The 25,702-nt window shown below is 50.4% G+C and overlaps 7 protein-coding genes across 7 annotated transcripts; 3 read left to right on the forward strand and 4 right to left on the reverse strand.

Moving 5' to 3' along the window:
• Positions 1-127: 127 nt before the first annotated feature.
• On the forward strand, positions 128-2,361 carry ANOM_001979 (fungal specific transcription factor domain-containing protein; the record flags this gene model as incomplete). Its single annotated transcript, XM_015547236.1, has 3 exons — positions 128-165; positions 409-1,448; positions 1,496-2,361. The coding sequence occupies 3 exons, from the start codon at positions 128-130 to the stop codon at positions 2,359-2,361; spliced, it is 1,944 nt and encodes a 647-aa protein (XP_015410670.1).
• A 220-nt stretch (positions 2,362-2,581) lies between these two features.
• On the reverse strand, positions 2,582-4,895 carry ANOM_001980 (putative heat shock trehalose synthase; the record flags this gene model as incomplete). Its single annotated transcript, XM_015547237.1, has 6 exons — positions 2,582-3,246; positions 3,323-3,432; positions 3,484-3,948; positions 4,004-4,279; positions 4,334-4,743; positions 4,818-4,895. 6 exons carry the CDS (start codon positions 4,893-4,895, stop codon positions 2,582-2,584), a joined length of 2,004 nt encoding a protein of 667 aa, XP_015410696.1.
• Positions 4,896-5,513: 618 nt separating this feature from the next.
• ANOM_001981 (uncharacterized protein) lies at positions 5,514-12,984 on the forward strand (the record flags this gene model as incomplete). The annotated part of the gene is made up of 6 exons (XM_015547238.1): positions 5,514-5,526; positions 5,595-5,807; positions 5,897-6,416; positions 7,233-10,821; positions 11,321-11,581; positions 11,647-12,984. The coding sequence occupies 6 exons, from the start codon at positions 5,514-5,516 to the stop codon at positions 12,982-12,984; spliced, it is 5,934 nt and encodes a 1,977-aa protein (XP_015410695.1).
• A 303-nt stretch (positions 12,985-13,287) lies between these two features.
• ANOM_001982 (EF-hand domain-containing protein) lies at positions 13,288-16,784 on the reverse strand (the record flags this gene model as incomplete). Its single annotated transcript, XM_015547239.1, has 5 exons — positions 13,288-14,691; positions 16,049-16,222; positions 16,280-16,575; positions 16,642-16,727; positions 16,780-16,784. The coding sequence occupies 5 exons, from the start codon at positions 16,782-16,784 to the stop codon at positions 13,288-13,290; spliced, it is 1,965 nt and encodes a 654-aa protein (XP_015410690.1).
• Positions 16,785-17,494: 710 nt separating this feature from the next.
• ANOM_001983 (transmembrane 9 family protein) lies at positions 17,495-19,942 on the reverse strand (the record flags this gene model as incomplete). Its single annotated transcript, XM_015547240.1, has 4 exons — positions 17,495-17,873; positions 17,933-18,368; positions 18,436-18,773; positions 18,835-19,942. The coding sequence occupies 4 exons, from the start codon at positions 19,940-19,942 to the stop codon at positions 17,806-17,808; spliced, it is 1,950 nt and encodes a 649-aa protein (XP_015410697.1). The 3' UTR covers positions 17,495-17,805.
• Positions 19,943-20,339: 397 nt separating this feature from the next.
• On the forward strand, positions 20,340-21,491 carry lcp5 (small subunit rRNA maturation protein LCP5; the record flags this gene model as incomplete). Its single annotated transcript, XM_015547241.1, has 1 exon — positions 20,340-21,491. One exon carries the CDS (start codon positions 20,340-20,342, stop codon positions 21,489-21,491), a length of 1,152 nt encoding a protein of 383 aa, XP_015410689.1.
• Positions 21,492-22,194: 703 nt separating this feature from the next.
• On the reverse strand, positions 22,195-25,258 carry ANOM_001985 (putative kinesin family protein (KinA); the record flags this gene model as incomplete). The annotated part of the gene is made up of 5 exons (XM_015547242.1): positions 22,195-22,423; positions 22,486-24,902; positions 24,982-25,076; positions 25,145-25,182; positions 25,254-25,258. The coding sequence occupies 5 exons, from the start codon at positions 25,256-25,258 to the stop codon at positions 22,195-22,197; spliced, it is 2,784 nt and encodes a 927-aa protein (XP_015410691.1).
• Positions 25,259-25,702: the final 444 nt, after the last annotated feature.

The following is a 25,702-nucleotide window of genomic DNA, read 5'->3' on the forward strand; positions in this document are numbered from 1 at the left end:
AAGTGACCTCCAAACCGAGAGGAGGAGTCGGCAAATTCGGTGCGGGCCGATTACCCGTTCGTTCTTCCCCTCACTCTGGATATAAATCAATAAATAAGAATACGCCCGAGGTCACAAGTGGGCTACCATGAAGACACACAAACGCACACGGAGACTGTTCGCTGCGTAAGCGGTTCCCAATGCCGATGATTTATGATGAAGAGACTAAAAAAGCGGCAGTTGTTACCGATGTCATACTCAAAAGGTCAAATGCTCGGGAGAACATCCGTGTCGCTCTTGTGTTCAAGCAAATAAAAGCGATGAGTGTAGGTTTCCGCCAAGGGAGAGGAAAGTCACTATATCAGAGCAGTGAGGGCGCACTTGTCCCATCAAACGACTTTTGTTTTGCTACTGACAGCTTCTCTCCAGTTACTTGCGACGGCTTGAGGCCGACAGCAAACGGTTACAGGCCCTGCTGAAGAATGAATCTTCGAAAGAGCACAGAGTCGAAGCAGCCACCGAGCATGAACCAGATTCTCTCTCGCAAGAGGAACATGGCATTGTGAATCCACTTTTCGAGACACAGAAAGAGTGGACCCGCGACAAGCAAACAGAACCAGGTTTCACAGGCGAGGCATCATGTATAGCATTCGGTGACCGACTACTTCAGTGCACCAACATAGGTCCAACTCCTTCAAGTGCTACATTGTCTCAATATCTTTCGACAAAAACCGCGAACCATATATTGGATGACAACGAATACACGCTTCCAGACCGAGCCCAAGCCAAGCTATTAATCAAAGTTGCATGGCGCTTCATTGGTAACGATCATCATCTGTTCCTCAAGGTCTCGTTCGTGCGAGAGATTGAGGCTGTTTATCAGAAGGCTTCAAAGCCGACTGTTCTTTGGCTGTGCAAACTATGGACTCTTCTCGCCTTGGGTGAGCTCTATACAAACCGCAGGAAGTTCAACGACACCCATATAATCCCGGGAACAAACTATTATCTCCAGGCCCTGAACATGCTCCACGACATATATGAAGAAGCAAGCTTGCTGCATGTCGAGGTTCTGATTTTGATTGTAAGTGCGTCGCGATCACTGAACGAGCGACGTATTGATCAATGGCAGGCATGGTACTCAAACAGCCTGGGGCGCATCCGGTCTGCTTATTCCTACAGTGGCATTGCTATGAGGCTGGCATTGAGTCTTGGACTACATAGGTCAGGGTCCGCTCCAACAACGGCCAGTGCAGTCGAACTTGAGAGTCGAAGACGCACGTGGTGGATGCTTTACTACTTCGAACGAATGTCAGCCTCCAAGCTCGGGCTACCCATCACATTGCGGGATGAAGACATAGATGTGGAGCTGCCTTCCATGGACGGCCTCACAGACGAGGAACAGCAGGAATTCGCAGACCCCGCTCATATGTGTGCCAATGTGAAACTAGCTCGTATCACGGGCAATATCTGTACGTCGGCCACTTCACTGACTGAGAGATTCATGCTAACCAGACAGTGGCGGAAATATACTGCCTTCCGCGACGAGCCAACGGCATGTTCGTGCAAAGGGTACACAGTATTTTAAAGCAACTTCGAGCATGGAACGACGCGCTCCCCCCAGAGCTCTGCGTGCGGGAATGTCGGACACCGCGACCCGTTGCCAGCCTGCACATGGCCTATAACGAGTGCATCATGCAGACGACACGTCCGATTCTTCTGCATCTGTTCCGAAGACGATGTCAGGGTGATGACAAGGATTTGTCTCCAGAATCGCCCACCCTTTCACCCATTACAGCTCTCCTGGCGGATAGCTGTGTAAACGCCGCGATAACATCCTGCCGAATCATGGAAGGCCTGTTCATCGAGGGATCCATCGCCACATTTGGCTACTGGGAGGCACAGCACATTTTTTCCTCTTCCTTGATTCTTATTATCTCCGCCCTTCTAAACCCAAGTGTGGCTACATCTGATCTCCTCCAAACGTCAATCAATATACTTCGGACCATACGGGACCATGGAAATATTCCTGCAGTGGACTACAGCGAGCGGCTCGCGTTAATACAGGCTGGCGTCTCTAGTGGAACCGGAGCATGGGACGCGAACTCTAGCTTAGGTAGAGACCAGCATACAGATCAAGTTCAGCAAGTGAGTCGGACAAGAAACCATGATCAACCTTCCAACAGTGAGAAATTATCAGTACCAAGGTCGGGAGGCCATAGTTTAGTAGCGGATTTTGGTATGAACTGTCCAGACACTCTTGCCCATCCTTTGATGGATACATTTCTAGATGAGAACCTATCTGCTTGGTCCAGTAGTATGTTTACGAATGACAATGCGTGGAGGAACCTAGCTACGGAGATGGAGGAGCACTTTCTATTCTAATATAATGATGTCTCTGTTTTTCTCCGTCTTTTGGTAGGAAATAGATGTGGCGGGTCGTGTATCCGGCAACCGAAAAATCGGCAATCTAGCCTGGATCGTATTCGAAATTCTCATATTTCTAACATGACACCCCTTCCATTAGACAAACCAAATCATAGAGGTTGGCGTGGAGTGCCTCATCACGAACATTAGTTGGTAAGGAAACTTCCACAAACACCATTCAAACACACAAACCAGCCCCCTGACCAGCCAACTCAAAGATACTCTTCCCATCCAGCTCCACAGCATGATCCTCGCGCGACATCTCCGCCGCCAAAAACAACCAATTAACCGCATTCCCAACCGTCGTATGCTCATCCCTCAGCCTCCTCGGCCCCGGCAGCAGCATGGGGCTCAGCTGGGAATCAGTCCAGAGCTCCACCAGGAGCCTGGAAATGATGTCCACATCGCCCTTCTCAAAGAAAAGGATATTATCAACACCCTTGGTAAAGGAAAACTGACTCATTTCCCTCTCAGTGATTATGGGTTTTCCTTTCTGGATAGCAGCCAGCAGCATGGCGGGAATACCTTCGCACATGGACAGTTCAATGACGACTTTTGCTTTGGTTAGAAGGGTATTCCAGAGCTGATCTGGCGGGCCGATTTGCATTACGTAGATGGATGGTCTGAGATGTGGCATGTCCACCTCGATGTGGGAGAGGATGGCATCATAGATGAGAGTGCTTTTGGAGCTGCGGGATGGTCCGTAGTGGTATATGAGGAGTTTGGGGAAGGGAACGCTCATCCCTGCGTCCAAGCAATGGATGCAGAACTTTTGGTAGGCGTGAAGGACTGTGAGGGTCTCGTCGAGGTTTCTGAATTGTGAGAGGTGGAGGATGTATTGCTCTGCAGGTGGTGTGGTATATGCATTAGTGAGATGTAATAACAGGATGGCGCGAACCGTAGAAAATCCACGACATACCCTCCGGATAGTTCAAAATCGGTGTCTCGAAGGATCGACACAAGGAGTTGAACTCGCGTCCATAAAATGTGATGTCAAAGTCTCTCATATTCTTACTAGATCCATCCAGTCTGCAGCACATTAGCATAAGACAACATCATCCCAGAAAGTGAGAGGCATACTGATCCACAGATACCGGGATATAGCCAACTTTCTTTTTCAGCATCATATCCGGTACCAGCTCTTTCGGGGCTTGAGATACCACAAGATCCACATGTCTAAGACGTTCCCGCAGGAAGTCCCACGATCGTGTCGATAAGTTCTTTGAATTCTGCAACACGCTCCGTTGAACTTGAACTCGATTTTCAAAAATGACTGGTCGATTCGGATCGGCCTGCTTTGATAATAATGCTGCGGGTGTAAGAGACGCATCATCAATGATCACAATGTCAGCGCCACCCTTAGACCGTGCCTGCAGAGGATCATCTTCACACAGCCAGTATCTTCGGGCATTTTCATAGACCCATTGCAGAATACGTAGTTCATCATCAATGGTGAGAAAATCACCCGGTGCATTCAATCCTTCTAGGGAATCGTGCATCTTCCGGATAATGCAACTCATCCCTGGACGCGGCTTTGGGACATACCTAAGCCAAAAGTTTAAGCCAATATCAAGTTGCAAAATGTAGAACGCTCCCTCACCATTTAGCATTGACCCCCAGGTAGTGTAAGAGCCTCACTAATGAATGCCTTGTATGGATATCTGGTCTCCCTTGCGAGGACAAGCTAAAGAATGCAATTTTCACATTCCGTTGCTTGAGTTCTTCTGCATAATGTTGAACGATGGACCATGTCTGAGCAGTCACCGTCGCCTGGTAATCTTCCAGATTGGCCAGCCGCACCCGGAAATTCCGATCAACCTCTACCAAGCTCCCAAGGCCTATGTTTTCCTGCAGGACGTGGCCCACGCCGAAAGACCTGTGACTGATCAGGTATGCCCCCCATGGGTCTGGGCCGGCCACGCATACATACCGCATACACTTCCTGACCATTGAGTCCGCCTGTTCATCGAATTCTTTGGTGCCCCATGATGAGAAGGTGGCCAATTCACCCAGGTCAGAATCCCTCCTGGCCCGTTCTTTGTGTTCCAGAACTAGAGGCAGAATATCCAGTTCCCTCCAGAGCTGAGAACAGAGGGACGGATACTTGTCAGCTAGGGACAGCGGTAAGGCCAAACCTGTGATCTTTTCCGTGTGCTTCTCACTGTAGGCCCGCAGTTCGGAGACGATTCGATTGCAAATGGTATGGGCAGGTGTCTTGGAAGACTCGGCAGGCAGATTGAACACGACATAGTCGAATAGATACGCTGAGTTTCGAAAGGCGATGGCGGCTCTGCTATCTCCGTAGTTGCGGTGCAGAATGGAGATACCAGCGTAGATGGTCTACGGTATGGGATGGTTAGAAATTGTGGCAGGAAATGGGTTGCGGGATATCTTAAGGGGAGATCTCTGCATACAGTCAACGACCGACCGGACCAGGATATCGTTGCATTGATATCATTGTCCCGTTTTCTCAGTTGCTGCAGTTCGGGCATATTACTAGATTGAGATCAATTCAAGACGCTCTGGTGTATTAAGACTCCGATGCGCTATCCCTTGGCAAGTTTCTGGGATATGTTGTAGGAATAACATCCTCCAAAGACATGCGGATCTATCGAGATGTAAAGGCAATCCGGCGGTTTTCAGGAGATGGTGTGCCGCAAAGTTAGGGATCCAAGCTCCATGATCAACATGATCTCCCACCCTGACATCTGAACCATATTCGCATATAATCTGACTTTGTCGTTTGGGTCTAGATGGAGTCAAAATGGCATGATCAAATCAGAGATGCTGTGCTACAGCCATGGCACCTTTACTTACACGGCATTTCTCTGAACCTTACCAACACACCACCCCGTGGGTTTCTGCCGGGTTGTATGTCACGATTACTTCTTGATAGCTTGGTTATATCTATGTACTGGTATATCAATCAAATCACGAACTCCTTCATGGAGAGGGATATCATGTGATGTCAGCCATTGACGTTCACATGCAATGACATCATCATCGTCGGGTCCGGTTTTGGAAATCAACAAGACAAGGCGATATAAAGACTGAAATCCTCCCATCAATCTTTCAAATTCTCTTCATAAATCCCAAAGGCTATTGACACAATGGAAGATCCAGGTACATCCAATCCCCTCCCCAAACGCCCCTCAATACAATCCAAAACCTAACATCCAAATTAAAACCAGTCTCCGAAATCCCAACGGTAATCCAACACCTCACGCAATCGCCCCCGACGCAACAATCCCAGACCATCGACAAGTTCTTCACCCCAGATGCCTCCTTCGTCCACCCTTTCTGCCGGATCCAGCATTTCCGAGGCAGTCGCTGGGTCGTGAAGAAGATCTACCAATGGTATAAAGTGATGTCGCCGCGCATTGAAATGAAGATCCACTCTATTGGTTCGTTATTTCCCCAGCCATACAGAGATGATGTCTCCCTAAATTAGAGAGACGACAGATGGTTGATGATTGGTACTAATGGGATGTAGCATATGATTCCGACAACCAAAAACTCTACGTGACAATGTCTCAGATCTTCACGATCTGGGTCGTTCCATTTCATGTTGCGCCTGTGACGCTTACGACGGTGTTATCGCTGACTACGAATCCGAATGGTTACTTATCTTCTTCCCATTCTGCCACTGCGTCCTCGGAAAAATCACACGAGCCAAAAGAAGAAGAAGGAGCAAGCTACGCCGACGTCGTCGCCAACGGCAACCCAGATAGCAAAACGCCCCTAACCACCCACACAAACGGTCACCGTAAGCTCTACTATATCACCAAACAAGAGGATCTTTATCAAACATCAGAATTCATCAAGTTTGTCCTCCCACACATCGGGCACTGGATTGTATTGGCGATGCATGCGTTCGCGACAGTGTTCTGTGTGCTGGGGGTCTTTCTGTTGTGGCCGTTGGTGTGGATGGAGGAGAAGGGGTGGATTCCCGGGTTGGTTTTGAGGGGTGGAAATATTGTATATGATATTGGGTGGAAGAAAAGAGCGATTGGGTCTGGGTCTTCTTAGGGGGGGTTCGATCAGGAGGGGTGGGGTTGTATATTTGTGGTTTAGCAAGGCAGTGTATATATCTCATGTAAATGGCTATTGATAGATTGAACGGTGTTCATTGGAAAGGACATTGCATAGGCGCCAGCCTTCTACTAGGGACTCTCGCTGCCTGGGACACGTCACCTTCTGGTGGATGATCAATTCATCCCCAAGGCTGTCAACAGCCAACCAATATTCCCAAGTGGGATTCACTGACTCAGGACCATAGATTCCCCGCTAGAGCAAAAGAAATGATGTGGCAGCTCTTTCAGCTCGGGTGGAGAGACTCACCGCGGCTGTGTGAATTGCTGAACCCCAACCCGATTGATTGGGTGATCCTGAGAGAAAAGGCTGACAGTATTACGCCACAAGGGCATATTCCTGCTTCTCAGGTAGATCGGTGAATATATATGGTGCCCACCATGGCGTCCGATCATTTTTTATTACAATACTGCAACTTGCTATGGAAATATTCGTGGATAATTGATGTTTTTTGTGCTGGAACATCTGCGAGAGACTCCTCCATATACTACATTCTGCGACCGTGGTGTACGAGCCAGACATATCATAGAGCCATACTGTCCCACCTATATCCCGACACCTTCTCGCCATCTATGCTGGCATCCAACGAAGAACGTCCATCTCATACGGACTGAGATACATCCGGCTGTCTCTCGAAGTATACCAGACTCCGCTGTGTGATCAACAGAATGGGATCTGCAAAGTAACCATATCCATACTAAATCATGTCAGACATTGACGCTAATATTCTGCGCAAGGATTTGTTATCAGTTCGCCCAAACGGGGTCCTGCAAGTTTGAGAATTGTCGATATCCCCATGTGGCTGGTCCGTCAAAGCCTGCCGGCAAAGGAAGCAACTCGAGATCGAGTGCGCGAAGACAGCAACCCAGGAATGGAACCAACGACGTTAACGGCCTTGCCGCTTGGAAGCGAAAAGCCCCCAAGAGCCGATTGGCTATACGTCCACTGGGTGCGGAACTGGGCCAGTTCTTCGCAACGGCCAGAAAGCTGATAGAAGTTGACGACGACAACACAGCCCAAGAAGTGATCCAATGTCTCGCCCACGAGGGCGGCCTGCAACGAATCCAGGAACTCATTCAGCGTGACTATTCCCTGATGTTAAATGCCACCAAACGAGATGTGTTCCAAAGGCAGTTCCTCCCCTTTCTCGAGAGTATCACCCACCATAAGGTCCTCGCGTCGTTGGTGATGGAGGAGTTCGTGGTTAGAATCTACAACTGTATCTTCGGACCAGCCGGCCATCGTGCAGAGCCATTTCTGAATTTTCTGGCCGATGTGGTGCAGCTGGACGTTGAGCTCCACTCAGATGCAACCTCGACCTACCTAGAACTATCGCTCCTCGTGTTTTGCAAGATTGTCGAGCTGAACTCGACTGCGTTCATCCTGGAGCCGTTGAGGCCGGTAGCGAGGCGGTTTTATGACCTCTTCATGATCCTTCATGCCTTGAAGACTGCTGGGTCACTAGACAGACCGCGGCATCACCTGGAAGTACTACAACGCCGGCTGGAGATCGGAGCTGCCCTACCACCTTTGCTGGGAGACTCAAAGCCTCTACAAGCCCATAAATCTCATGCAGCCTTTGTCACTCCTAAAGACCCGCCTGGCGGTCGCCACGACAACGATCATGCGGACATTTGCAGAATCCAGATTATGCCTACTTTCAAGGAAATAATGAGTCCGCGTTCAGAATATCTCCCTGGGAAAGACCCACACCAGTGGCATATTGGTGGTCTCGCCGGGCTCTTGGACCGAAATTTTCGGCTGTTGAGGGAGGACACCATCGGTCAGCTTCGAGACGTTATTCATGCTGAGCTGAGCCCCAGTCACTTGAGAGATGTGCGGAAGAGCCAAGTTAGGACAAATGTCTATCAGAACGTCCAGGTACGGGGTCTGGGTTTCGATCGTTTCATGGGATTACAATTTGTCGTCCAGTTTGCACAACCGTTGAATGTCAGGACCATGTCGGAAGCTCACCGCAGAGACTGGTGGGAGCTATCGAAAAGATTACAGTCCAGTGCCCTCGTCTGCCTCACGGATCCGCGAGGATTTGCCATCTTTTGCACCGTCGTCGGGCCAGAGCGGCCCAGAACGGATGCGAGGCAAGAACGACGGCAGAGGAAGGTCTCATCGCTGTGGAAGGAGGCGAATGTTGCATCTGTGACCATGGAGTTAGTGGAACCGACTGAGGAGAATCGGCAGTATATCCTAGATTGTTATAGGCCGCGCAACAGTGAACGCGCATGCTCTCTAATTGAGTTTCCAGGGATTTTATTGCCATCATTCCAACCAACCTTAAAGGCACTTCAGTCAATGAAAAAAGCTGCAGACCTTCCGATGTCCGAATTCCTCGCTCCAGACGAGATGTTTACCGGCCAAGTAGATATGCCACCTCCCAAGTATGCGGCAGTGCCAGGGTTTAGCTTCAACCTACGCTGTCTTATGAACGACCGTTCGGATCTCCTAGTGAGCCCGTCGCAACCCCTTGACTTGAAGAAGCTCCAAGAGAAGTCTACTCTTGATAATGCCCAGGCACAGGCTCTTGTCCACACCCTTCAGCGAAAGATAGGGCTCATTCAAGGCCCACCAGGAACGGGCAAAAGCTTTACTGGAGTCGCTCTGATCAAGGTCCTACTAGCCAACAAGCCAAAAGTAAAACCACGACTTGGCCCCATCGTCTGTGTCTGCTACACAAATCATGCTCTCGATCAGCTTCTAGAAGGCCTATTGGATGATAAAATCACGACCCAAATTATCCGTATCGGCTCACAATCCAAATCAGAAAGACTGCAGCCACTCAATCTCAGAACCGTAGTTCGACAGATTGACAAAACAAGGCTGGAGAAGCAGGAGCAGTGGAAGCTGCAAGTGAACTTTGATGATTATGAAAACAGTTTTGACGCACTTAAACTCGATGCTATAGGCACCGATCAAAGCTTGGAGTTCTATCTAAAGCGAAACCATCCTCGCCAGTATAGTCAACTATTCGACGAGGACAAGCATGGTTTTCGGAAGGTTTCTAATCGACGCCGTCAACACCTTCTACAGACGTGGCTCAAAACTGGTCCAGCAACTAAGGGCCAGCCGCGTTCAGTGGACCTCCTCCTTCAGCAGGTCCATGTAGACAACATGACGTCCAAGGAGCGCAAGGTTCTATACAAACATTGGATCAGAGAGAGTAGAGAGGAACTCCATACTCAAGTTCACTCGATCTTGGCGTCGCACCAGGAAAACAAAGCATCCTATGATAAGATCCGAGACGAGCTAGATCTGCGATGCTTGCGCAATGCTGATGTGATAGGAGTCACAACGACTGGCTTAGCCCGCAATCTGAACATGCTGCGCAGACTGCAATCGAAGGTGATTATGTGCGAGGAGGCAGGCGAGGTCCTAGAAGCTCATCTGCTCACCTCGCTTTTACCATCGGCCGAGCATGTCATCCTGATCGGAGATCATCAGCAACTGCGGCCTCAGATCCAGAACTATGGGCTTTCTCGGGAGAGCAGGGCAGGACAACAATACTCTTTGGATCGCTCGCTGTTCGAACGGCTTGTCAAACCGGACGATGATGTTGGCATAAGTCTTCCATTCTCTACACTGGAAATCCAACGACGAATGCATCCCTCAATCGCACAGCTGGTCCGAAGCACATTGTACCCTCGCTTACAAGACGCACCTTCAGTTAGCCTCTATCCCGAAGTTGCAGGGATGAGAAAGAGGCTTTTCTGGCTTGACCACCGACGGCCTGAAGGCAACTCTTCGGTCCAGGATGCCATGGCAACATCTCACTGGAATGATCATGAGATTGAAATGACACTGGCTCTAGTAAACCATCTGCTCCGCCAGGGAGAATACCAAGCAGGAGACATAGCTGTTCTGACTCCATATCTTGGCCAGCTTCACCGAATGAGGCGTAAACTAAGCCAAGCATTCACGATCACCCTAGGAGAAAGAGACCAGGACGACCTTGACAAGGCAGGGTTCGCGGAGGATGAAAGACCGACGACACCAAGCACAGTGTCCAGATCAACCCTCCTGCAGGCATTGAGAGTTGCAACTATAGACAATTTCCAGGGTGAGGAGGCAAAGGTGGTGGTGATCTCTTTAGTGAGAAGCAACGCTCAAAATCGATGTGGCTTCCTCCGCACACCGAATCGCATCAATGTTTTGCTTTCACGGGCACGCCATGGAATGTATATTATCGGCAACTCGGAAACCTCAAGGGGTGTGGACATGTGGCATAAGGTTCTTAACATCCTCGAAGAACATGATAATTTTGGCACAAGCTTAGAGCTCAGATGCCCTCGCCACCCTTCTACTCCTATCGTGGTATCACAGCCGAACGACTTCGTACAATTTTCGCCTGAGGGAGGTTGCAGTTTGCAATGCGGCAAGCGTTTACAGTGTGGTCACCCGTGCAAGCAAAAATGCCACTCAGAGATACTTCATCAGACGGTCTATTGCCCAGAGACATGCCCGCGTCCACAGAAAGGATGTTCCCACCCCTGTCCCAGACTGTGTGGTGACCCTTGTCCCAAGAGATGCGACATCATGGTATTTGATGCAGGCCGAGTCCTACCTTGTGGTCACTCAATGGCCAGTCTTCCTTGCTGGCAAGCACAGGATCTCAGCCTGGTTAAATGTCCAACATTCGTCAAGAAGCATGTTCCTCGTTGCAACCACGAAGTAACCATCGCCTGTCACCTCGATGTAAACAAACCTGAGTACAAATGCACGCGCCAGTGTCTTGCTGCTTTGCCCTGTGGTCACAACTGTAAGCGACAATGCAGTCAATGTACAATTCAGACAAATGAGGGCGTCAAGGTAGATCATGAGCAATGCAAGCAAAGGTGTGGCCGTTTGTATTCCACATGTGCCCATTCCTGCGCTGCAGAATGCCACGGGGACACTCCGTGTCCGCCATGTACGGCGCCCTGTGACGTCCAGTGTGGTCACTCCAGATGTCCTAGGACATGTTCCGAGCCATGTGCCCCTTGCGCAGTATCAAAATGTCTGTCTGCATGTCCACACAGCGCCTGTTCCATGCCTTGCGCCGCGCCGTGTGATCACATTCCATGCTCTCGCCGATGTGAGAAACTTCTACCGTGCGGTCATCAATGCCCGTCCTTATGTGGTGAACCTTGTCCAGCACAGAAATTCTGCCAAACATGTGCGACCGACGAAATTAAGGATATGTCTGTAGACTTCATCTTGGGTCAGACATACAAAGAGATTGACCTGGAGGAAAATCCTTGCATATTTCCCCCATGTGGACATTTTCTGACCGTGGAAAACATGGATGCCCAAATGGACCTTCGGAAACACTATGTGCTTGATGAAATGGGAAAGCCGTTGTCGATTTCCAAATCATCAGAGCCGTTCTCCATCTCGGACGTTCCGAACTGTGCCACCTGTCGAGGTTCCCTAAGAAGTATATCCCGATATGGGAGACTGGTGAGGCGTGCCTTGTTAGACGAAGCGACGAAGAAATTTATTCTGTATTTGAATCAGAAGTACGTACCTATGGCTCAAGAGCTTGCCCAATTGGTGGCTCAGCTGCCAGACCACGAAGGGGCAGCGGCAGCTAAAGCATTCCAAAATGACCTTACTCTAAGGATTCAAGGGCCACCTGACCACCAAATCCGATTGATGCACCAGCATCTCAGGAAGCATGATTCGACAAGATGGAAAGATATGATCCTCCTGCGCCATCAGGTTACAGAGTACTACAAGAAAGTCAAGGTGGAGGAGCAGCCCTTCAATCAAGTACGCAACATGGTGAAAGATGCCCGTCGTCGAAAACGAAAAACTGGGCAATTCGAATTCGACGAGACCGTGCTCCAGACGAAAGGCTGCATTCAAGCAGCTTCGCTGTTACTTCGCCTCGATACAGCATTGATTGGAGACTTCCTCTCTTTGTATAATCAAACTCCTGGCGGGTCCAACAAATGCGTTCTCCGCCTTGACCTCCAGGAAAACCGAAAGGAGGCTGAAAAGCTGACGGCCATGGCTGTCAACTCACAGCGCGTATTGCAACAGGTCGAGGGCTACCTTTTCGGCGCTCAGCTGTGTGCCCTAGAGCGCCAAAGCAGCGATCAGCCAACTCGGGCAGAGGATCTTCTGAATGAGGGTAACGAGTGCATTGAACAAGCTCAAAAGCTGTGTACGGCCCACCCTGGTCAGGTACATGGATTTGCAGACGAAATCGAGGGTACATTGAAGATGCTCCGCGGCGGTACTTTTTACACGCCCGTGACCAGTGAAGAGAGAATGGCCGTTGTGGCTGCCATGGCACGGGAATTCAGGGGAACTGGACACTGGTATCGTTGCGTGAACGGCCATTTTTTCACCATCGGAGAATGCGGTGGCGCTATGCAAATCTCCACCTGCTCGGAATGTGGTGCACAGATAGGTGGCCGAGGCCATCAAACAGTCGCTGGAGTGACCCCGGCCGCTGATTTGGAAGAGAATTTGGCCCGGCTAATAATTTGAAACTATGCGACCCGAGAGATACGGTGGAGATTAAGTTTGGTGGCTTTGCCTCATAAGGTGAAGTAGAAGCAAAAGGGGATTCGTTCTTCACATCTTGTAGGGGTGAAGAAGTTGGAAGATTGGCACGGTAGACGATGTGATCACGCAAAGAGGAGCTTCATCAGCATCATCCAAAAGGGCTTTTGCAGTGGAGAGACCGCCGCGAAGAAGTATCGCAATGCATACAATCAATATTCACATTTCTATCTGTTTATAGGGGTATCTCCAGAATCATATAAACTCAATGCCACTGGTAGTCCAAGGTTATTCAAGCAAGCTCACCCGTACACCATCCATACCCATCGTCGCTGCAATATGATCCATCCAGTCTGTCGTGGGTGGCTTTCTGTATGAGGGAGTGATCAAAGACTCCACTACTAGCTGCGGCGCGTGTGGAGAGTCTGGTGGTGTTAATGGACGTACTACAGGGTCTTCACAGCTGGCCAGGCTCGAACAACGTTCGCCCGAAAGAAGTTGGCATTCTAACTCGAGCGAAGCTCGCTGTGTCGGATCCGTGGCGATGACCAGCTGGTTGAGGATCAGCAGGCCGGAGCGAACACCACTCGCGAAAAGCGTGGAGTAACCGTCGAGGAAGAAATTTGGAGACGGGCCGATGAAGCCCTGTCGAGCACCTTGACCAGCACGGCGCATCGACACCGAGATGCCAAACTCCGTGTTGATCCCTCGAAGCGCCGCACGAGCGGCCTGGACGCTACGCAAGACGTCTGGCTGACGCCTGGCCCTTTCCTCCGATGAAAGGGAAAGCAACTTGCGCACTTGCTTTACATGCCCGGGTATCTTCAGGATCTCCAGGAAGCCGCGCTCCACAACATCCGTATACAAGGATGAATCGGGTAGCTTGGCGTTGTTCGCCGCAATTTCTTCATTGAGGGCCTGCCACTCAGGCTCCTGCAGAAAGCATTCTTCCCCGGATACCAAGGCCGCTGTGACCAAGAAGCTTCGATAAGCGACATACATGGCACAACCGAACCCGTGAAGATGAGCCGACGGGCCACGGAGCTTCATCAGCGTCCGGACCCCTGACGCATGTTTAAGCCACGAGTTTGCATCGGTACAGTGGTGTTTCTCATAAACCGCGAGGGTAATAGCCGTCGCCAAGGCCTCGTCCGATTTGGCCGTTGAGATGTGGGACAACAACCCGCCAAGGCTCCGCAAGGCCTGAATATACATCACCCGAGCTTCTTTCAGCAGTCGCTGATCATTGTGCACAGCGCCCGCATAGGAGGTAGTGCAAGCGCGAAGAGCCCAATCGAAACATGAATTAGTCCCTCTCCGATTTTCGACATATTCCACCCAATTGACCGGCACTTGTGTTTCGGTGCACTTGAAATAACAAGGGAAAGCTGATAGGACGAAGTTGGTAAATACTTGGGTTTGTAGGGATGAGACAGCGGTAACGGATAGCGAATGCGACACCGTCTCGTTAGTCGGAAAGGCAACTGGCAGATATCGGACATTGGACCGGGTCGACCGTGAGGGAGGACCACCTTCGCGATCCGAGACCGGTGAGAGGTGCGAGGGCTGCGATGTCGACTGATATTTCTGTCGCAGGGCCGGGCCTTGATCGCGAAACTCGATCGCTCGGATCTGGCGCAGACAGGGTGTGTTCAGGCTTTTGCATCGTGCGCAAGGGGTCCTGCCATCGCACTGTAGCGGGGCGTTAGCGTTATCATCGGCAATACCAAGGTATCGGGCATCATTGGCTGGTGTCCAGAAACAAGGCAATGAATTAATGCCGGGCTCCACTTCTCTGCAAGGGCCATGATCTAGGTCGAAACGATAGATCGGAATCTCGGCATCTGTGTTGAGTTTTGGGGGCAGTGGGAACGTGGAAGAGGGCCAACGGGGTGCGGTAGTGTAACGAATACAGTCTCAACACAGCCCTCGTAGAAAAATTTGATTGGTGCGGAAAAAGCTTGCTCTTTGTAAATCGCACTTAGGCAGCATGGAATGTTCAAGGGAGGGGAAACAAGCATTGGTAGGAAAAGGCTACACGGACCTTAAGGCGGGCGTCAATGCAGCCACGACAACCGCGTGGCACTCGAACCATTGGCGCAGGAACACAGAAGAGCGCCTTCCTCCTCGTGTCCGGACCCGTTCGGCATGGAGCAAAGCGTTAGTCTCTAACGACTGACGCAGCAATTTCTCTCAGAATGGAGTCATCGGTTGGGGGTTTAGAGAGAGCAGTAGTGTGAAAGGGTGGAGTTGACATGGTGGGCCGGGTAAGAGCCACCAAAACGGATCCAGCCGTACCGAGACTTCTTCTCAATACGGAGTCAACTACGGAGTACTCCGTACTACTAGTACGACTAATATAGTAGTACTACCTACTGAGGAAGTATTGCGTCTGTAGTAACACACATTAGAGACTAGTTAATTGTGGACACCTCAGGTATCCACGGCCTTGAAGGTAAGCACAATGTACATATATATATATATATATCTCTCTCTGTATGTATACTGAATCTCTGTACACAGTAGGTTCGGAAAAATTTCAACTCTAAAAAATGCATTGCAAAAGACTCAATCATGCAAATGCGCGCAAAACATTCCAACATGAGAGGCAGAAACTCAAATCAACCATATCGTGCTTTCTTTTCTGCAAACCGAAAGGGCATGAATTTGTCAATCAAAGCCGATGGTGTCAACGAGACGAACCGTTGCCTGTGGTTTTTCATGATAAGGGCCCCCGAAAGATGAGGCCAGAATTTAGCACATTCCATCTAGACGGGGAGAAAGAGTAGAGGAGAAGCGGTCCGACCAGGATGCCATCAATACGGGGCACTGGGTCGACAAGCACAGGGGCAGGCAGTAATGGGAATCCTAGACGCAAAAAGAAACAAAAAAGGTAATAAACACAAGACAGAAATGGTTACGTTGAGATAAAAAAGAAGAAAAAACCAAGAATCCCGACCACGCCGGATTCGCCGAGAGAGAAAAGTAGAAAAAGGTTGAGAGGTCATGGGAGAAGAAACATACAGGTGCGACCACCACCCATTCATACCAGTCCATCATACAAAGACAGGGCGCTCACGATCGTCTCGTCGCGCTTGCTACCCTCCTTGAACTCCTCCATGTCAAGGCTGCCATTCTCATCTTTGTCCATCATACGGAAAATCTTGCGAACTCGTTTCTCGGGCGTGTCCTCATCTTCGGGAAGTTTCACCATCGAGCCGACCTAGTCATCCATCAGCCCTCGGTCACAGCATCCACTCGGAGCTAGCGGTTGACATACCATCTTATAGATTGCCTCCACGATGGCGAGCATTTCGTCATACGTGATCTTACCATCGCCATCAATGTCATACAGTTGAAACGCCCAATCCAACTTATCCTCCATCTTGCCCCGGGATGTGACCGACAATGCACAGATAAACTCCTTGAAATCGATCATCCCGCTATTATCCGAATCGAAGACACGGAACACATAATTGGCAAATGATGACGGATCGCCAAAAGGGAAGAACTGTCGGTAGATCTTTTGGAACTCCTCCTTGGTCAAGGTCCCCGAGGGGCAGTCCTTCAAAAACCCTACACCGAAAAGCCTCGGTCAGCCCAAATACCTCTTGACATAGAGTGAAGCACGTGTCAGCGCACCTTTATACCATTGTTGCAGTTCCTTTTTATCAAAATGGGTAGCCTTCTGGAGCTCATCGAGCTGGGTGGGGGAAAGCTTCGACTGACTGTCCGGTCATCGGTGTTAGCGCACATGGATCAGCCAGTGAGGGAACTCACGGCATCGCAGAGAGGGACGGAAGCGAGCCGGACAAGCCAAATGTGACGACAAGCGAGACAATTCAATCCTCACCCTCAGTAAGGATAGAACAGGGCCTGCGCATGGCATCCCACTCTGGATGTGTATTCTCATGGCCGTGAAGAGTACGCAAAACGGGGAAGCACGCGCACTTACGATTTACCCATGGTCACAACACGCGCTGTAGGACCGCTCCAAATTTATGGTAAATGATCACCTAGAACCTTTTATAGAAATCTTGAATTCACAGGCGGTTCCGATCTATTATTCGCTGAGGAGGGGAGTGCAAGATGCAGCTGCGGAAGATCGCGGGGTAAACGAGGTTTGGGCCGATAAGATCGTGCGCCCCCGTGGTCGGAGAGAGCTCGTTTCACTATATTGAAGGCTGGATGAATGAAGGAGGGAGACCAGACCAAGACAGAATTAAACCACGAGAGATTTAACGTAGACCAGGGAACCAGGAACGATTTGAATTTCCGGTCGGCGAGATTTGGAAATGGGAAAATAGAAACCGGGGGGAAAGAAGACTGCGTAGTGGCGTTCAACACCGGGGGAGCCGCGGGTCCAGACCTTTGACCGCCAAGGGGGAAAGACGCACGACAGCTGACGCACTAGGGATCCACGCCGTAGCTTGGTCAAGTTACTATATGCCACTCCAGGATATCTCTACTTGGTACCGTGTTCAATGGCTTTGTTCATATATCATACAATACGTTTCAGTTCACCTTGTTTGTGCACATGAATGTATCAAATCCCACCCGCTCCACTAGCGCCAAACAATCTTCCAAGCATGGAAACAGCATTCTCGTATACTCTATGTACAGGTCGTGGACAATGCATCGGATGGGGTTAGCAAAGGAAATACGAATGCGCGCAAGCTATACAGGGATATCGGAACAAGACTGGGAAAGAAAAGAGCCTCCATCACTCTATATGGCGCGGAGGTAAAGAGGAGAGGCCACCAAGCGCGGTGTCTGGTCAATTGAGGAAATACAGCGGTAAGACACTTAGTCAACCTTGATGGAGCCATAGATGCGCTGTACGAATGCCCAACTTGCGAAAAAGCCGATCGAGCCTGTGGATGAATTAGTTGGCGGCGGTGGAACCGATATGGAAAGACAGCTCAGAACTTACCAGTCAAGATGAAAACAACGAAGCCAATCAGCGCGGAGTAGCCGACATAGAGCACTGCACCCGTAAAACCACCAAAGCTCACTCGGGTTGCCCAGAAAAGCAGTGCGTTGAGGAAGACATAGCCACCAGTCATTCCGGCGCCAGCGAATGCCCTCCATTGCCATCGGTAATTCTCTGCGCACAGCAGGAAGTATACCAAAAGCACCGTCGTAGCCGCAGTTGTGATGATCATCAGCCCGTAGCAGAGGAACAGGAAACCGAACATGTAGTAGATCTTGTTGGTCCAAAGCGACGTCATAATAAAGTATAGCTCCACAAAGATCGCTCCGAACGGAAGAATACCTGTTAGCAGCAACGAAGGGATGGTCCGAAGACTGCCAGTCATGGGAGGGACCTGGCGGGGTATCTGATTTGTCTTCGTGGGTCCTTCCACAGCCTAGAAAAAGGGTCAGCACACGCCCCAGTCCAGTATATGATAAACATCACAAGCGGGGCAAACATACACGCTGCTTGAATCCAAGCCAGCTACCCGCAACACTCAACGGTACGCTGATGACGAACCAAATCGCAACGAGAGCTAGCATAGTGCCGAAGGGCACAGCCCCGCTGGAGCCTTTCGCCCATACGAACAGATTAAGCAAGAAGAAGGTGCTAAAAATAAAACCGGGAACAAGCACGGGGGTCATGACAATATTGCGCTTCCAAGCTTCTCCGCCGAAAGATTTGTATACTCGGGCGGACACATAACCACCAATAAACCCAAACAGTGTGTAGATGAGAAGGGTGGCTGTGGCTAAGAAACCACGGTTGGCTGGAGATAGAAGGCCAAAGAGAGCGACAACTAGACAAGCCGCATTAGTATGAATACTCATTATCTCCACTGAAGACGACAAAAAACTTACGAACTGTGGCGCCCGTCATCATGAAAAGCTGTGCACCGTTTCCAACAAGTACACTCAACAACAAAGGAGATTTCGGGCATCGGAAGACATCCCCATGTACTAACTTCCAGCCAGAATCCTCTTGGATACCATCTTCCACAGCGGCCGACGTTCCATCCAAATCCTCTAGGTTAATCATGTCCAGCCGATTATACCGGGCAATATCCTTCCGGAGAGCCCTAATTAGAATCATGCTCACCATGCCGACCAGGAAGACCACGAACACTGCGGAGTTTATCAGGGAAAACCAATGGATTTTCGGATCGTAGACATGCAGATACTTATCCCAGCGGGTAGCCCAGGGTGTAGATGATTCACGCCAGTACACGCTGTATGTCCAAGTGACGCCAGTCTCACTATCCTCATCCAGAATAACCGGGACGTCGCTGGATCCGCAGTCCACGCTCCCATCTCCCTGAACCTTGGAATTCCCACGGGAGTCGGGCTGAACGAGCACACCGACCACCCGATACTTGTCCTTGGCTCCGTACCCTACGGCATGGTACTCAATAAAGATATCAAAGTGGTTGTTCAAGACCGCCTGCCCATTATCGTTCAATGATCCTAGTGCAAAGCCCGGGTTATAGAATTTGGCCTCGGTGACAGATTCCACATTGATTTGGGCGCCGGGAAGTCCATCCACAAGCCAATTGAAGTTGTATCCTTGTACAATCCTCCGATTAGTAAATTTGGCGCTACGGGAATCGAATTTGGCCTCCTCCTTGCAGACAGCCTTGCACGTTTCGTTCTTGCCCATAAAGAGCTCGAAGGGTGACGATTGAATTCGATCCCCGAACAAAATGCTCCCTAGCGATTCGCGTATATATTTGGGTCCATCTTCAGGGGCGCAGAAGTGAAAGGCGGGGTGATAGTAGTCGTATGAAAACACGGAATGAAGTTGCTCGTCCTGTTGCGCAAGCCCTGGGGTGAGATGGTTGACATACAGCGGCACCGATTGTCCTTCGTCGTACGAGGTGGGTGCTACACCCGGTAAGTAGAATGCTGTTGTGAAAGAGGGTGCCGCAAGAAGAAGGGAATATAGGGAAAATGTTCGTTTGCTGAACGCCATTGTGGGCGTTTCTGTACAATAACAAAGCGTAAGATTAGCTCGCCCGTCGCTCTGTGATACTATGTTGTACTAAGAATGCATTCGAGTGACATACAAGTCTACAGTTGCCACTCCAGGGAAGGTATTTCAGTGGCTCATTGGGCGGGTACTGCGATGGTTGGCGTTCCAAGGGAAAACCGCTACCTCGAGGTAGGTCAAGCGTTGAGCTAAACGGAGATTAGATTGATGGAGCAAAACCGACGGCTGCGACGGATACGATGAGGCCAGCTATCGGTCTTGGCACACGTGATGGGTCCCTCGAGGTGACTATCGGCACGTGTTGATAAGACATCCAAAAATTTCCCTTCGGTGTGAAGATCGCAAGTGGAAACGAAACAGAACCACCCATCACATCGCAATGGCGACCGCTACGCAACAGCCGGAAAATTCCGGTCTGCAAAATATTTCTGCCTTATTGGAAACTATTACTGGCTGTCTCACCACTGCCGGATCATCCCTCCCCAAGGACAAGCGAGATACACCCTCGGAGGTGTCAATCGAACCTCCGCAAGATGGTATATCGCTGCTAGATACCAAAAGCGACTTGCTTCTCTCCTATATACACAATCTCGTTTTTCTGGTGCTGTTTCAATTGCGTGGACTATCAAAAGATCGTGATAGCGATGCCGAAGCAGATCAGTCCCTGCGAGAGGACACCGTCAAAAAGCTCGCAGAATTACGGGTTTACCTGGACCGCGGTGTGAGGCCTTTAGAGGGACGACTTAAGTATCAAATAGACAAAGTGGTTAAGGCCGCTGAGGATGCGGAAAGAGCCGAACGCACCGCTGCGAAGACCAAGGCAACCCAAGCAGAAGATTCTGGCAGCGACAATGAGTCGGCATCGGAGGACTCAAGCGATGGTGAAGGGGATAGCGCGGAAGGAAGTGATGATGATCAGGAAGATATCGATGAGATGGCATACCGGCCCAATGTCTCAGCCTTTGCGAAGAAAGTCGAACCGGAAGCGCGGGCAGAGAAGTCTACCAAGAATGCGCCCAGCGATGGCATCTATCGCCCACCGAAGATCATGCCGACAGCTCTTCCCACTACCGAAACCAGAGAACGTCGGGAACGTGGTCCACGCCGATCGACCGTTATCGATGAGTTCGTCAATGCGGAGATGTCGTCCGCACCGATGGCGGAGCCTAGCATTGGCAGTACAATCGTGCACGGTGGCAGGCACACCAAGTCGAAGAAGGAAAGGGAACATGAAGCAGAACGAACAACCTATGAAGAAACCAACTTTATCCGATTGGCAAAGGAGAGCAAAAAGGACCGAGCCAAAAGAGGTGGCCAGGCCAAGGGCACTTATGGAGGTGAAGAATGGAGAGGCCTTACTGAAGGTGCAGACCGTATTTCAAGGCTTACACGCAGGGCTAAGGGAAGCGGTGGCGCGCTGGATAGGAGTCGGAAACGCAAGCACGGCGACGACGGGCCGCGCGGGGATGGTGCAGCTGTGGGTCAAATATTTGAGAAGCGCCGGAAGAAGATCGAGGGTTGGAAACGGTAGCTGCATTTATTTTCCTCGTTCCTTTGGAATGAACGCATCTGTAACTATTTATTCTGATACCATTGGAGAAGCTTCCACAATTTATGTCTTTGTACGGCTGGGGCGTGTGTTTCATCAATTAGCCATGCACAGAGACTTCAAGGAGTAGAATAAGTACCACCTAGTAGCCAGATATGCTTGCCCGACAGGTAAGATAGCAGTGAGCAGCTTATAGTAAAACTAATCAGGACATGTCTCCCTAACTCGGTACAGAGCAGACCAGTAATGAATTGTAACTTGCTGACTGCAGACTAACAATCAAGCTGCACATCAGCGTACAGTGAGTGTATATGGCCGGTCTCCTGCAGTAGAAGATCGTTTTGTATTGTATACTCTATTCCACCGTCCTTCACAACTACTCTGCCGGAATGCGTTCTATCATCATGTACAAGGGTATCGGCGAGACCCAGAGGCCTCTCGTGACACATGCTGGGTGCTCATTCTAATGTACCAAGGGCTCAAACGGGGAAAGACGAAGAGACAAGAGGACAAGAAAAAGAAACGAGAAAAAGGAAAACATAAGGCAGTAGGGAGCTTCATTCACACAACATGCTCGGCACAGATCGCACGAGAAGACATGAAAATGGGATATCGGCGTGTCAAGAATGTTCTTCAAATATCTTCGGCGAAAGGATAAAATAAACAACAAAAGAGAAATCGTGGATCATCGTCTATCAAAGAACCAGCTGGTGCGCTTTCCCGTCTCCTGGGACTGGACTCCGGCAACCGGAGCACTGCTCTCGGATCCTCCGCCGCCGCCACGGAGCGGCTTCGCGATTCTCGAGCCGCCAAAACTAAAACTGCCGCCGCTATCCATACTCGGAAGACCCCTGGTAGAGCCCTGCTTCGCAGCCTCGAGTCTCTCTTTGACAGCAGTAAGTTGAGCTTCAAAACTGTTGGGACGATTGCGATTAGTCACGGTGGCAACCAGAAGGCAAATGAGATAAGTCCATACCGATGATTAGCCTGTGTGAGTTTCTCCTGGCTCTCCTGGAGCAGGCTCTCCAAGCTTGCGATGCGCTCATTTCGGGCGATCAGTTTCCTCTCTGCAATAGCAACCTCCTTCTTCAAGCTGCTGTTCTGTTCTACCAGCTGCCGCTGTACATGGGTCAATTGCTCAAGGTTGCGCTCCAAGAATGCCATCTTCTTCTGCTGGGCGCGGTTATTCGAAGAGCGCAACACGTTGTTGTATTGCTCGCGGGCGTCGTCCAGAGAAATCTCCAGTTCCACGACACGCTCACAGCGATTCTGCAGATCTCGCATGAGAGACTTCTTCATGGCATCAAATTCAGCAATCTGCTGCTGCAGGTTCTTGCCCGCAGCCCCATTTGTTGACACGCGAGTTTGCGAGTCGGCAAGAGACTGACGCAGCTTGCTGAGTTCCTCATCCTTACGCGCAATCTCCTTGCGAAGTTCCGAGGCTGCCTGCATTTCAGCGTCTTTCCGGGTGACATAAACCTTTTCTAGTCTCTCCCGGATCTCCTCCACATCCTCCTCTCCAAGGTTGCGTTCTAGAAGCTTCTCATAATCCTGCTCGAGGTCTGCGAGTTTCTGCTCAACTTCTACTCTGCGGCTGTCCTGCAGCTCACTCAGCTCGCCCCGGTCATTCATGGTCAACTCCGCCTGCCGGATAAAACCCTGGGTCTCCGCCAAACTCGTGCGAAGCTCCAGGAGGTCGTCCGGTGCAATGGTTTCGCCCGCTTCGCTAACCTGGTGCAATGCATCAACACGGTTGATGAGATCCTGAAGTTTGCGCTCGTTATCGGAGAAGACATTGCCTCCGAGGTCAAATCCGGCCATCATCTTCGCCATCTTCTCCGCCTTTTTCTTCTCCTTCTCGTCTAGTGCAGCACTGGTCTCCTTCGCCTTCATTCGCACGTCGAGAAGTTGCTGCTTGACATCATCCAATTCGGTCGTTAACTCCGAATTGGCCTCCCGAAGACCGTCCATAGTAATGGCAGCTTCCTTGCTTTCATACGAGACCTTCTCCAGCTGCATCCGGAGCTCGTTGACTTCGGTGTTCAACTTCTCGTTGTCCTTGCCCGAGCGTGCCGAGTTCTCCTTCAATGCCCGGAGCTCCTCCCGTGCCTCGCGCAAACCCCTTTCGACATTGGCAATATGCGATTCCTTTTCAGCGATCTGATCCTGCAGCTCATTCTCGCGCCTGAGGAACTCCTCCCTCTCGTCTTTCTCAAGTACAAGACTAGGGGTGCTCGAGCGATCGCCAACTCTCGAGTCAGGACGAGGGGTTTCCGATCGAGCCTCTTGAAGGCGAGACGGGGTGCTAGGGCGCGGTCGAGCTTCGGCCTTCGTCGCACTGACAACATCATTTCTGCCGGGCGTCCATCGGTCCTTGGGAACACTTTCACCACTCCGCCATACATGGACTTCTGTCTCCAGTGCCGATATGTAGCTCTCGAAATTGATCACCTGGCTCTGCGCTTTACGTAGCAGCTGCTTCAATTCAGCGGGGCTCAGTTCGGCATTAACCTTCGCCTTGTTCTTGATTGCCTTGGCTCGCACACCGAATCGCAAGGTCGAAATGGTTTCCGCATCGTTATAGCTACTGGGAGAGCAGTTGATAATTAAAGTGGTTCTTGAGTTACCTCCCAAACTCTCCTGCAGGATTCGGGTGAGTTTTGAGTCACGATACGGGATATGAGTGGATTTGCCATCCGTCAGCGCATTAATGACCATACCAAGAGCACTGAGACTCTTGTTGATTTTCTTCGCCTCCTCGAGTGTCTGACCACTGGCACCCGTCTTCCCAACTTTTTCACTACCGGCCAAATCGACCAGGAATAGTTGACCGCTCTTTGCAGAGCCAGTCTCGAGGTTCTTCTGCGTAACCGTGATGACGAAGATGGAATGGGAACGAGACGACTCCTGGTTCATGTTGGTCGCAGCAACTGCTCGTGCCGTGCCACCACGGCGCATCACCTCGTACACCTCCTGTACACTAGAAACATAGACTTCTAGCAGGCCCTTGACGTAAACCCCTCTGGACTTTTCCTCGTGTACGGGAAGGTTATCGTTCTGTGGCACCAACAGATCGCGGATACGCTCCATATAAATTTCCATGTAACTGACGCGCACCGTATACTCGATATTACTCGGACTAGTAAGGATGCTGGCGAAGATCTGTTCGACAATACGGGGGATGATACCTTTGCCGATGTCGTCGTCGATATCGGATCCCATCATCGTATATGACTTACCCGCACCAGTCTGACCATAGGCAAAAACCGTTCCGTTATATCCATTCAATATATCGTCGACGGTGGGTCGGATAGAAAAATCGAAGATGTCCGTTTGCTTCGAGTCCATGGGAAATACCCGGTCGAAAGTGAAGGAGCCGGTACCTTCTCTGGACTGTACATCGGTTAGATATTCCAAACTGACACCCAGAAGAAGGATCCTAAAGGAGAAATTATCGGTCGAAACCACGCACATTGATCTGACATGATTGCTCATTTTCGAAATCTACAATGGGTTCTCCTCCAGAGGACAATTCAACTTTATTTTGCGGTCGGAACCTCGCAACCACTACGGAGAACTGGTCAGTAACACCACTCGCGAAACAGAATCATCAGTCTCCAGGAAGATATGCGCACCCTTGATGGAGGTGTTGGAGGAGTTAGGGCCAGATGACCTGCATGCCAGACATTAAAGTGTCAGTCTCCGCCGCTTTGGGCGTTGAAGCGGTGAATCAACAAAACTCACGCCATGTTCACTCTGACCCAGAAACCCGGCGGCAGCTTCTAGGGGAACAGGGTAAAACTAAGGAGACGAGAAATAAAGCCCCGCGGAGAGGGGGAAGTATCGGAAACGTCGTTCAGATCAGTCGCACGAGAAGATGGTATCTTCAGGTACGGTGGGCGATTTGTTGTTTGGGTCAGGGGTCCACGTGCACGACACTTACGTGGGGAGCAATTTGGTGAGGGGACTCGTGATCTCCTCAAGCCCCCAGAGGCAAAAAAAAGAAGGGAAAAAACAAAAATTAGTCAAGACCCGTCTTAGTCGGAAGGGCAATATACTACCACAGCGACAGGACTTGTTAGGTCGACGTGAAAGAAATAAAGAGACGTGGGATCTCGTTTTTTGTGTCTCATCGGAGGAGTAAAGTTGTAAAGGAAATCATAATAATACTAAATAATAATGCTTCGACACGA

This window comes from Aspergillus nomiae (assembly GCF_001204775.2).
Source record: "Aspergillus nomiae NRRL 13137 chromosome Unknown contig00025, whole genome shotgun sequence".
Lineage (NCBI taxonomy): Eukaryota > Fungi > Ascomycota > Eurotiomycetes > Eurotiales > Aspergillaceae > Aspergillus > Aspergillus nomiae.